We start from the raw sequence: 12,031 nt of genomic DNA on the forward strand, positions 1-12,031 counted from the left end.
CAGTGTACAGCCGTGGTGCACTAAGACAGTACAGTCACCAGTTTTTATGCCATTTTGGCGTCATTCCCTCAAAGGCAGCCATCCATGCCCCACCATTAACACCATGCACATCAATACCTTGTGCAACTAACCCCAACCTGTCAATCTAAACAAAAAACTGAACATGGGAAGAACTCAGCTGGCCAAGCAGCGTCTGAGGAGGCAAAGGGTGTAAGTCGATGTTTTAGGTCAAGGTTGTGAGCAATTCTGGGTACCATATCTGAGGAAGGATGTGCTGGTTGCAGGATGTGCGGGACTGTCGTATGTTGAAAGACTGGAGCGACTGGGCTTGTACACGCTGAAATTTAGAAGGATGAGGGGGGATCTTATTGAAACATATAAGATTATTAAGGGATTGGACACGCTAGAGGCAGGAAACATGTTCCCAATGTTGGGGGAGTCCAGAACTCAGGGGCCACAATTTAAGAATAATGGGTAGGCCATTTAGAACGGAGATGAGGAAAAACTTTTTCACTCGGAGAGTTGTAAATCTGTGGAGTTCTCTGCCTCAGAAGGCAGTGGAGGCTAATTCTCTGGATGCTTTCAAGAGAGAGTTAGACAGTTTATTCTGTTTGGAATTCCATGGGGCGTATGCAGGACCACCAACAACCAGGCAGTCTTTAATCTTTTTTTCTTTTTCTTATTTGGGGTTAGTATAAGGGGGGTGGGGGGAAGGGTGGGGGGGGGGTTGTTTTCCAAAAAGTTCTGTAAAAAATAAAAAACAAATAATAAAAAATAAAAAAATAAAAATAAAAAGAGAGAGTTAGATAGAGTTCTTAATGATAGCAGAGTCAGAGGGTAAGGGGGAGAGGACAGGAACGGGGTACTGATTGTGAATGATCAGCCATGATCACATTGAATCGGGGTGCTGGCTCGAAGGGCCGAATGGCCTACTCCTGCACCTATTGTCTATTGTCTATTGCTGGCTCTGGAGATGGTCCAGAGGAGGTTTAGAAGAATGATCCCACGAATGACTAGGTTAACATTTGGTGAACATTTGACGGCACTGGGCCTGTATTCGCTGGAGTTTAGGAGAATGAGGGGGAGACCTCATTGAAACGTACGGAATAGTGAAAGGCTTGGATAGAGTGGATGTGGAGAGGATGTTTCCACTAGTGGGAGAGTCTAGGACTAGAGGTCGTAGCCTCAGAATTAAAGGATGTTCTTTCAGGAAGTAGATGAGGAGGAATTTCTTTAGTCAGAGGGTGGTGAATGTGTGGATTTCTTTGCCACAGAAGGCTGTGGAGGCAAAGTCAGTGGATATATTTGGCAGAGATAGATAGATTCTTGATTGGTACCGGTTATAGGTTACAGGGAGAAGGCAGGAGAATGGGGATAGGAGGAAGAGATAGATTGAATGGTGGATTAGACTGGATGGGCTGAATGGCCTCATTCCTCTCCTATCACATGATCTTATGAAGACCTTGCACCAAGACTGAGAAGGCAGAGGGAGGATTGCCAGTATATACGGTGGGGATGGGGTGGGATAGAGGCTGGTAGATGAAAGAAGGAACCAGATGGAGAGAGGTTGATGGGCAGAAGGAACCAGGTGGGAGAGGAGATACATGAACAGGGGGAGAAGAAAACTGTGTGTACAAGTGGAGAATACCAAGGAGAAAATGGGTGTGGTGAACTGAAATTAGAAAATTCAGTGTTCACGCCCTTGGTTTGCAAGTTACCCAAGCAGAATACGAGATGTTGCTGTGTAGGAGGGAACTGCAGATGCTGGTTTAAATCGGAGGTGGACACAAAATGCTGGAGTAACTCAGCGGGACAGGCAGCATCTCCGGAGAGAAGGAATGGATGACATTCCGGGTCGAGACCCTTCTTCAGACTGATGTTGTTCTCCTCCCACTTTGTGTTTGGCCTCTCAGTAAACCTGTGCCTCACTTGGAAGGGATGTTTAGATCCTTGGACAGTGTTGAGGAAAAAGGTGGTACACCTTCTAAAGTGGCAGGGGAATGTGCAAGGGTGGGGGGGGCTGTTAGAGGGGGTGGAAGGGGAGAGTGGAGAGGTGAATGAGAATCATGAAGAAAGCAGACCCTGTGGGGAGAAGGGAAGGGGCAGGATGTGGCCAGTGGCGGGATCGGGCGGGAGCCGGGCAAAAATGGCCGAGGTTGGTGGGGTGAAAGAAGAGGATCGAGGAAACTCTACTGATGTTCAGTCTGGTGAGAGGAGTATATTGAGAGTAGGAGTATGGGAAATGCGTGTGTGCGTGTCGTTCAGCAGCTGAAGATGTGGAGAATGTAGATGTGGGGATTTCATGCCCTTGATCAAAGCACTGGCATGAGGAAAGAAGCCTCAAGCATTGAGGGAACTCCAGGAACATGAGATTAGATTAGATGAGATAGATAAAATGAGATGAAGATTAGAAAGGAGACGAGGAGGAATTTCTTTAGTCAGAGGGTGGTGAATCTGTGGAATTCAATGCCACATGCTGCTGTGGACACCAGGTCATTGGGTATTTTTAAGGCAGAGATTGATTAGTAAGGGCGTCGAGGGTTAGGGGAAAAGGCAGGAGAATTGGGTTGAGAGGGAAAGATAGATCAACCATGCTTAAATTACGGAGTAGACTCGATGGGCCAAATGGCCTACTTCTGCCCCTATGACTTATGAAATCTTAGGTAGACACAAAATGCTGGAGTAACTCAGCGGGTCAGGCAGCATCTCGGCAGAGAAGGAATGGGTGACGTTTCGGGTCGAGACCCTTCTTCAGACTTATCTTAGGTTTTGTTGTTGTTGAGTTATATTCACACTGAGCGTGCATAAGCATCTCTTCCTATCTTGTGCCAAGCAAATCAGGTGCTATTGAAGTCAGGGACAGTGGGCGAGATTGGAATGCGCGCTGCCTAACCTTTCAGTGGAGGGAGGGAAGGAGTAGACTAGACAGGGTCAGCGTGGATCAGACCGAGGCAAGGGGTGAATTATTGCCACCATCCCTCCTTCCTCCCTTGAACAAATGCCCCCAACATGTGGACGAATCCCTCACGTCTGGAATTCCACACTACCTTCTTGCGAATGGAAAGTTGGGAGCAGGACTGGTAGACAATATCCTCGGGCTGTCCAGTGGGCTTCCAGCTAAATAAAAAATCACAAAACAATTGTCAAGGAAATTGTAATTATAAAGTGAAATCTACAATGAAAATCCACAGATGTCATAAAATTAAGGTGCATTTACCCACCATTGGAGATCTTATCGAAACATATAAGATTATTAAGGGGTTGGACACGTTAGAGGCAGGAAACATGTTCCCAATGTTGGGGGAGTCCAGAACCAGTTTACAGGCCACAGTTTAAGAATAAGGGGTAGGCCATTTAGAACGGAGATGAGGAAAATCTTTTTCAGTCAGAGTTGTAAATCTGTGGAATTATCTGCCTCAGAAGGCAGTGGAGGCCAATTCTCTGAATGCATTCAAGAGAGAGCTAGATAAAGCTCTTAAGGATAGCGGAGTCAGGGGGTATGGGGAGAAGGCAGGAACGGGGTACTGATTGAGAATGATCAGCCATGATCACATTGAATGGTGGTGCTGGCTCGAAGGGCCGAATGGCCTCCTCCTGCACCTATTGACTATTGTCCATTGATTAGACACAGAGTATAGCTTTCCTCCACTGTCTCGCTCCAAGGCTCGGGGCGGCAAAAGTCAAACATCAATGCTAATTTCTTCCTTTACACCACTGGACTCTACTACTTCATCCTATCCCCGATAACTGTGTGAAAATGACCAGATCATTTCCAACCTTGCCCTTGTTATCTTTGCCCTTTGCCCTTGCGCTATCCAACCCTAGTATGAGCATCAGGCACGTGTCCAGATCATTTCTAAGCCCACCTATTTCCTTCTGCGTTACTAAAGGAACTACATATCTAGAAAGAAACGCCCATCGTGGTTAAAGGAGTCGGAGCCCTTGTGACTCGGATCAATCTTAGACCCACCACCACTGGCGGCACCACGTCTGCAGAGACACAAGGAACTGCAGATACTGGTTTCCCAAAAAAAGGAACAAGATGCTGGAGGAACTCAGCGATCAGGCAGCATCGCTGGTGACATTTCGGGTCGGGGAGTGCATCGGTCTAAAGGTGCATTATGGTAACCGGCCAAGGCTCCCAACCCCACTAGAGACACCTACGTCAGACTCCTATTCATAGACCACTGCTCTGCTTTTAACACCATTATCCCACCCAAGCTCATCACCAAACCCATGGAACTCATCTCTGCAACTGGATCCTCAACTTCCTGAACCAACAGACCCCAATCAGTGAGGATATGGGACAAATTATCCTCCACGATAATCCCCAACACTGGTGCTCCACAAGGATGCGCCAATTGTCCTCTGTAAATTATCCCTAGTGTGTAAGGAGTAGATGCGAATGTGGGACAACATAGAACTAGTGCGAGTGGGTGATCGATGGTCGGAGCCGGCGTGGACTTGGTGGGCCGTTTCTATGTTGTGCCTTTCAATCAATCTTTATTTGATGGGTTCAATTTTAAGCCCCAATTCCTGCAAGAAACAAATGAGTGACGTGAATGATTCTGAATGTTTCTTTACCTGCCGGTAGTGAGAGTGGAGAGAGAGGCCGAGAGGCACTGGGAGACCCCGAGCCAACAACCAGGCTCTTCCTGTTACTGCGGCAGCTGAGGGGGAAAAAGCAGACATCAAGATCAGTTCAAAACATTCAGAGAGCGAAACACTTACAGAGGTAGGAGCAAGAATTGGAGTCTCAACACTGGTGGTAAAACCAGGAACAGGGGCTGAATAACCAAAAGCACTTGGTGCAGGAGGTGCAAAACCAGGAGGGGGGGGAGACTTGACAGAGGTGAATGGAACTGTGAGAGGGATAGGGTAGAGGGTAGACAGTCAACCTTTTCCCCCAACGTGGAAGTATCAAAAATTAGAGGGCAAAGCTTTAAGGTGAGAGAAAGCCAAATTTAAAGGGGATGTGTGGGGTCATTTTACTTTTTGCACAGAGGGTAGTGAGTGCCAGGGGTGGTGGTGAAGGCAGTTATGATAGCTTTGAAGAGACTTCTAGATATGCACATGGATGTGCAGGGAATGGAGGGATATGGATCATGTACAGACAGAGTTGATTAGTTTCACCTGGCATCATGTTTGGCATGGACATTGTGGGCCAAAGGGCCTGTTTCTGTGCTGTACTGGTATACATTCTTAAAGAAGGAAGTTCTCAAGTTGCTTTGTTAGAAATAAAAAATACCCATACCTTTTAAACGGGGTGATCCCTAGTTCTAGACTCATACAAGGGGAAAATATCTGTACACGTCCATCCTGTCAAGTCCCCTCACATTCAAGTATGTTTCAATTAAAATCATCTTATAAGTCATAGGAGGAGAATTAGGCCGTTCGGCCCATCGACTCTACTCCACCAATCAATCCTAGCTGATCTATCATTCCCTCTCAACCCCATTCTCCTGCCTTCTCCCCATAAACCTTGATACCCATACGAATCAAGAATCTGTCAATCTCCACTTTAAAAATACCCAATGGCGGCCTCTACAGCTGTCTGTGGCAATGAATTCCACAGGTTCACCAACCTCTAACTAAAGAAACTCCTCCTCATCTCCTTTCTACAGGTACGTTGTTTTATTCTGAGGCTCTGCCCTCTGGTCCTAGACTATCCCACCAGTGGAAACATCCTCTTCACATCCACTCTATCCAGGTCTCTCACTGTTCAACAAGTTTCAATGAGGTCCCCCCTCATCCTTCTAAACTCCAACGAGCACTTGCACAGTACAGTCAAATGCTCATCATGCGTTAACCCATTCATCCCTGGGAGCATTCGGGTTGACCTCTTGCACTCTTCTAGACTCCAGCAGGTGGGTGCCTAGCCTCTCCCACCTTTCTTCATAAGAAAATCTGATCATTACAGCTATGCATGAATAAACTAACATTCTCTGAAATGCTTCGAATGCACCAACATAACATCCTTAAAAATCGTATACAGTATTCCAGATGTGGTCACAACAGCCCAATAAGCCTAATTTGCCTGATATAACCTGATATCACCTGATATAACTGAAGCGTAACTTCCACACTTTTCTATTCAGTTCCCCTCACAATACACAGTAACATTGCTTGTCTCATAATTACTTGCTGGATCTGCACACCATCCATTTTCTCCTCACCAGTGAGCCACGAGATAGGACGACGTTCTGATTCCTCTGCATTTCAGAGTTCTGCAATCTCTTATTTCAATCATTTTTTCGTGGCCAATTTGACCTTTTCCAACATGATTTGCCATATCATTGCCCATTCACTTAACCCACCCACATCCTGGGTAATCTCCTTGTTAAGACTTCACAATTTACTTCCATTGGCCAATTTAGCAACCATATGTCCGTTTGAGATGCCAACATTGATCCCTGGGGCACACTGTTTAATGCATCTCACCTGGGGCACACTGCTTAATGCATCTCACCAACCAGAAATGACCCACCTCTGGGAGAAATAAAAAGAAAGCGCAGATGCTGAAACCTTGAGCAAAACACAAAGTGCTGGAGTAACTCAGCGGGCCAGGCAGCATCTATGGAGTACACCGTACTGCCGATGTTCGGGTCAGGACCCTTCTTCGGACCCATCTCGGTTTCCTATTAACCAGCCAACCCTCTGTCCCCTGACCTTTCCTCCAGAGATACTGCCTGACCCGCTGAGTTACTCCAGCATTTTGTGTCTATCTTCTTTCTGTCCACAGTGATGTGCTAGCTCGTACACCTCAAAGTTATATTTCACGCATTCGCAGTTAATTTGGCATGTGAGCAAATTCTTTCTGGAAATTTAAGTACAATGGGTCCTCTGGTTCCTCCCATCCACAGCACATGTTGCAGTTACCTACAAAATCAGCTGGCCTGCTGCCATAGTCCATCGTCTTCCCACCCCGGCCTCCCGTCGAAACTCAAATATTAACACAACCTCTCCCTCAACCTCTAAAGTCAGGAATGAGTCTGACAGCCTCACAGTCTCCATCCTCCCGCCCTCTGAATTAGATTTCTTGCGCCTCCATCAAGTCAAGTCAAGTCAAGTCAATTTATTTGTATAGCACATTTAAAAACAACCCACGTTGACCAAAGTGCTGTACATCAGTTCAGGTACTAAGAACGAACATACAATGGCACACAAACATAACAGCACATACATAAACAATTCACAGCGCCCCCTCAGATGGTCTCAACGCTCGGGAGTATGAAATAGGTTTTGAACCTGGTCTTAAAGGAGTCGATGGAGGGGGCAGTTCTGATGGGGAGAGGGATGCTGTTCCACAGTCTAGCAAAAGCGCGGTCACCCTGAGCTTAAGCTAGACCGCGGATAGTGGAGTAGCCCCAAGTCGGCCGACCTGAGGGACTGGAGATAGAGTGGTGGGTTAGAAGATTTTTGATATGGGGGGAGGGGGGGAAGCCCGTTTAGGGCTTTGTATGTGAATAGGAGGTAAAGGATAATGTTCCTGGTGCAAGTGGGAGACGAACCAGGAGGATCTGGCTGATCTCCTAAAAGATTAGACACAAAATGCTGGAGTAATCTGCAGCTCCCCCTACACTTTGCTGATTTCTTGATGTCATTGCTAACATTTCAATCAAAGCCAACAACAGTGCTTGGCATATTATCAGTTGTCGGAGCTGGCTGGATGCGCATTTGCTTTCGCATTTCTTGCACCGTCCCTGCAAGAAATGCCTCAAAGCATTTTGTTGGTTGCAACATGCGAAATTATGATAAGCTTAGAAATGCAAATGTTCTCACTGGGGCGGCACAGTGACGCAGCGTTATAGAGTTGCGACGACGGTCACACGGGTTTGATCCGAACTACAGGTGCTGTCTGTACGTTCTCCCTGTGACCTCCCACATTTCAAAGATGTGCAGGTTTGTCCAGTTAATTGGCTTCTGTAAATCGTCCCTGGTGTGTCGGATGGAGCCGGGTGCATGGGTGATCGCTGGTTGGCGTAGATTCGGTGGGTTGAAGGCCCCGTTTCCACGCTGTATCTCTAAAACTAAACTAAACTTAAGTTTGCACATCTGGCTACTTGTTCTAAACTTTTAGTATAAGAAAATAACTGCAGATGCTGGTACAAATCAAAGGTATTTATTCACAAAATGCTGGAGTAACTCAGCAGGTCAGGCAGCATCTCGGGAGAGAAGGAAGGAATGGGCGACGTTTCGGGTCGAGACCTTCTTCAGACTGATCCACCTGATTCAATAATGACCCACTGATCTGAAGAAGGGTCTCGACCCGAAACGTCACCCATTCCTTCTCTCCCGAGATGCTGCCTGACCTGCTGAGTTACTCCAGCATTTTGTGAATAAATTATTGAACTCTTTCTGATTTCACTGATTTGCGATCTAATCTGTTACTCACAGATAGGATGTCCAATTGCCTTGAGATTTCAGAACTTTTTCCAATCTCATTTACAATCCTGACCTTGCCAGGAGCCAAGCCTAGCAACAGGCTGATACTGCTGGCACAGTAAACCAATGGAGCATCTATGATATCCTCTGGGCTTTAACCCAGCTGGATTCAAAGCCACTACCCGAAAAGAAAAGGAATTAAAGAAACCCCTGCCTGTGCTTTAAAAAAAAATTCTCGTCCACTCCACACTAGGGGCAATTTTGACAGTGGCCAATTAAGCCGACATACCCTTCTGTCTTTGGGATACGGGAGTAAACCCACCCGGTCACAGGGAGAATGTGCAAACTCTGCACAAATAACGCCTGAAGTCAGGATTGAACCCGGGCCTCTCTCTCTCTCTGATGCCTGTGAGGCAGCAGCTGTGCCACTGTGTCATCCCTGTTGTGATAAACAGGGGCGGTCACGGTGGTGCAGCGGTAGAGTTGCTGCCTTACAGCGAATGCAGCGCCGGAGACCCGGGTTCGATCCTGACTACGGGCGCTGTCTGTACGGAGTTTGTACGTTCTCCCCGTGATCTGTGTGGGTTTTCTCCGAGATCTTTGGTTTCCTCCCCACACTCCAAAGATGTACAGATTTGTAGGTCAATTGGCTTAAATGTAAAAATTGTCCCGAGTGGGTATAGGATAGTGTTAATATGCAGGAATCGCTGGGCGGTGCGGACCCAGTGGGCCGAAAGGGCCTGTTTCCACGCTGTATCTCTAAACTAAACTTAACTAAACTAAACTAAAACTCAAACAAAGCAAAAGCAAGTTCAGCCATATACGCAAGGTCTTGTCTTTGCTTTCTAAGTCTTCTTTCTGGGAGATCTGACCACGGTGGAGTTTTGTCCTTTGCTTGTCTGCATTTGAAGCTACTCTTCAGTTGTTGAGTTATTTGGCTGTGGCGGGCGTCACATGTCTGAAGCCGACATGTGTGCTGACCTTCAGTCTGAAGAAGGGTGTCGACCCGTGGAAACGCCACCTATTCCTATACTCCAGAGATGCTGTCAGACCTGCTGTCACTCCAGCTTGCCGTGTCTAACTTTGCATTTAAACCAGCATCTGCACATCACATGTCCCTCCCAGAACCAGGTCCTCCCTCAGCCTGAACCATTCACCCCCGGTTCTGTTCTGCCCCTCCCACCACCATCCTCCATTCAATAAGGATCACGGTTGATCCACTACTTCATGCCACCCAGGAATCAATTATAACTGTTCTGCCGGGGAGCTTCCAGCCGAACCTACTGCTCACAGATGCTTCCAACCCCACTAACCCACTCACCGCCAAAGATCTACACTGATCCTAAACAAATCCTATTGCATTATTCTCACCCGATATCCTTTCATCAATCCCACACTAATCCAATACACCTGCATCAATCCCACTGCCACAGTGTCTTGTCAAAGCCCCGTATCAATTGCAAAGTTTAGTAGAGATGCTGGTAGGTGGAAAGGAACTGCAGATGCTGGTTTATACAGAAGATAGGCACAATGTGCAGGAGTAACTCAGTGGGTCAGGCAGCATCTCTGGAGAAAAAGCACGGGCGATGTTTCGGTTCAGTGTCTGAAGAAGGGTCCCGACACGAGACGTTACCCATCCTTTTTCTCCAGAGATGCTGCATGGCCTGCTGAGTTACGCCAGCACTTTGTGTTCTAGGCAAGATTCCAGCATTTGCAGTTCCTTGTGTTTACTTGAAACTGCTGATCCTCATTTTGCTGGGTCCTGAGGCAAAATTAGAGTTCACCCTTATGCTCATTGTCAGGGATGGGGGTGGAGAACCAAGAAGGGGGCACCTTTCACCAAGCATGCCAGCAACCTGTTCATCCAGGAGACAAGCATTCCTGTCTGCTGCACAAAATAAATCACGTCTTGCTAAATCAGGAAGGAGGCCTCCTGCAATGTACACAGATCACCAGACAAGCAGGGGAAGAAAATAGATTGATAGAGAGGGGGATACAAATATTCAGAGGAAGAAAGAGACAGACTAACATGAGACAGAGAGAGACAGCCAGAGACACAGGGAGAGAGAGAGGGGGGGGAGAGAGGAAGGGGGGGTGGGAGAGAGGAGGGAGGGAGAGAGGAGGGAGGGAGAGAGGGAGGGAGGGAGAGAGGAGGGGGGGGGGGAGAGAGGAGGGGAGAGAGAGGAGGGGGAGAGAAGAGGGGGAGAGAAGAGAGGAGGAGGGGGAAGAGAGAGGGGGGGAGAGGAGGGGGGAGAGGAGGGGGGAGAGAGGAGGGGGGGAGAGAGGAGGGGGTGGAGAGAGGAGGGGGTGGAGAGAGGAGGGGGTGGAGAGAGGAGGGGGTGGAGAGAGGAGGGGGTGGAGAGAGGAGGGGGTGGGAGAGAGGAGGGGGTGGAGAGAGGAGGGGGTGGAGAGAGGAGGGGTGGGAGAGAGAAGGGGGGAGAGAGGAGGGAGGGGAGGTGGGGGGGGGGGGGGGGGGAGGAGGGAGAGAGAGAGAGCGAAGCAAAATAAAAATAAATAGACCAGAGTTGCTTACTCTTCGAGGAGATAGAAATGGAAGAGAGAAGACTGTTGTAAATAAATGGAAGTAGAAGATAACCATAAGTGGAAGGATTGTAGATGGGAAATGCTTGCCGTCAGTAGGAAAGAAATAACGAAAGGCACAATGAGCAACTCTGTGCTGTCATCCACGATGATGCAGTGCTCAGTCCGGAAACAAGTGCCCATCTCATCGCCTCAGCCTATCTATAGAGAATGCGCTCACTTCACTCCAAGTCATCATTACTGAAATATTAAACATGCTCTGCGGGCACATCGTAAGAAGCACTTTCCGTCTGTCTGATAGAAATGCGAGCCTGCCTCTTCTTCCCAGGCCAGGGAGATCACAAGTCAAACAGGCCGAACAGCCGCCAAGACCAATCCCATCCACAGACATATTTACCTTTTCGATCGTTGGAGCAAGGAGCCGGTCACACAGTGATGTCCCTTGTAGTTGGGCAGCCCTGTCCACTCACTTGGGTCTGACATGATGGATCCCAAACTTCTAGATCAGCACTTTGAGGGTTAAAATCAAATGTTGATTCTGTCCGTTGAATACAGGGATCCTCTCTCTCCTCTCACACAGTCAGTGCTTTTACATTCAGTGACCTGGGCCTTTCACCTTCTGACTGCCCACAATTCCAATACATTGTTGTTATCACCATGACTGACACAACTCTTTGTCTCTCCTCCCTCTACCCCCTCCCCTCCCTGCTCAATCTCTTCTTCCCTTCTCTTCCACTCACTCACTCAATCTCTCTCTCCTCCATTTTCTCCACACACCATTTTTTATCTTTCTTACCCTCACATTAGCCCCCTCTCTCTCTCTCTCTCACCCACTTTCTTCCTCTCTCCCCTTGCAGTCTTCCTAACTATTCCTCCTTCTCACCCCCTCTCTCACACTCCTTCCCTCCCTCCCTCCCTCCCCCTCTCTCTCACACTCCCTCTTTCCCACTCCCTCCCTCCCTCCCTCCCTCCTCCCCCTCACACTCCCTCCTTCCCACTCCCTCCTTACACTTCACTCTCCCTCTTTCACACCCACTCCCTCCACCTCCCTCATAATCATTCCTCTATTCACTCCCTCCTTCTTTGCTCCCCTTTCCCCCTCTCC

General features: G+C 48.0%; 1 protein-coding gene across 2 annotated transcripts in view; it reads right to left on the reverse strand.

The window, feature by feature from the left end:
• The window catches only part of LOC144607109 (microtubule-associated serine/threonine-protein kinase 3-like), a 60,985-nt gene extending 49,294 nt beyond the window's left edge, over window positions 1–11,691 (reverse strand). For both annotated transcript variants that reach the window (XM_078423721.1, XM_078423719.1), the window contains exons 1-3: window positions 11,324–11,691; window positions 4,585–4,670; window positions 3,048–3,117 (exon numbers count right to left, since the gene is read on the reverse strand). In XM_078423721.1, coding sequence (XP_078279847.1) covers window positions 3,048–3,117; window positions 4,585–4,670; window positions 11,324–11,409 — 242 coding nt within the window. In that variant the 5' untranslated portion in view covers window positions 11,410–11,691. The remainder of the gene's footprint in view (window positions 1–3,047; window positions 3,118–4,584; window positions 4,671–11,323) is intronic.
• Window positions 11,692–12,031: the final 340 nt, after the last annotated feature.

The sequence above is a fragment of the Rhinoraja longicauda genome, chromosome 28, assembly GCF_053455715.1.
Source record: "Rhinoraja longicauda isolate Sanriku21f chromosome 28, sRhiLon1.1, whole genome shotgun sequence".
Lineage (NCBI taxonomy): Eukaryota > Metazoa > Chordata > Chondrichthyes > Rajiformes > Arhynchobatidae > Rhinoraja > Rhinoraja longicauda.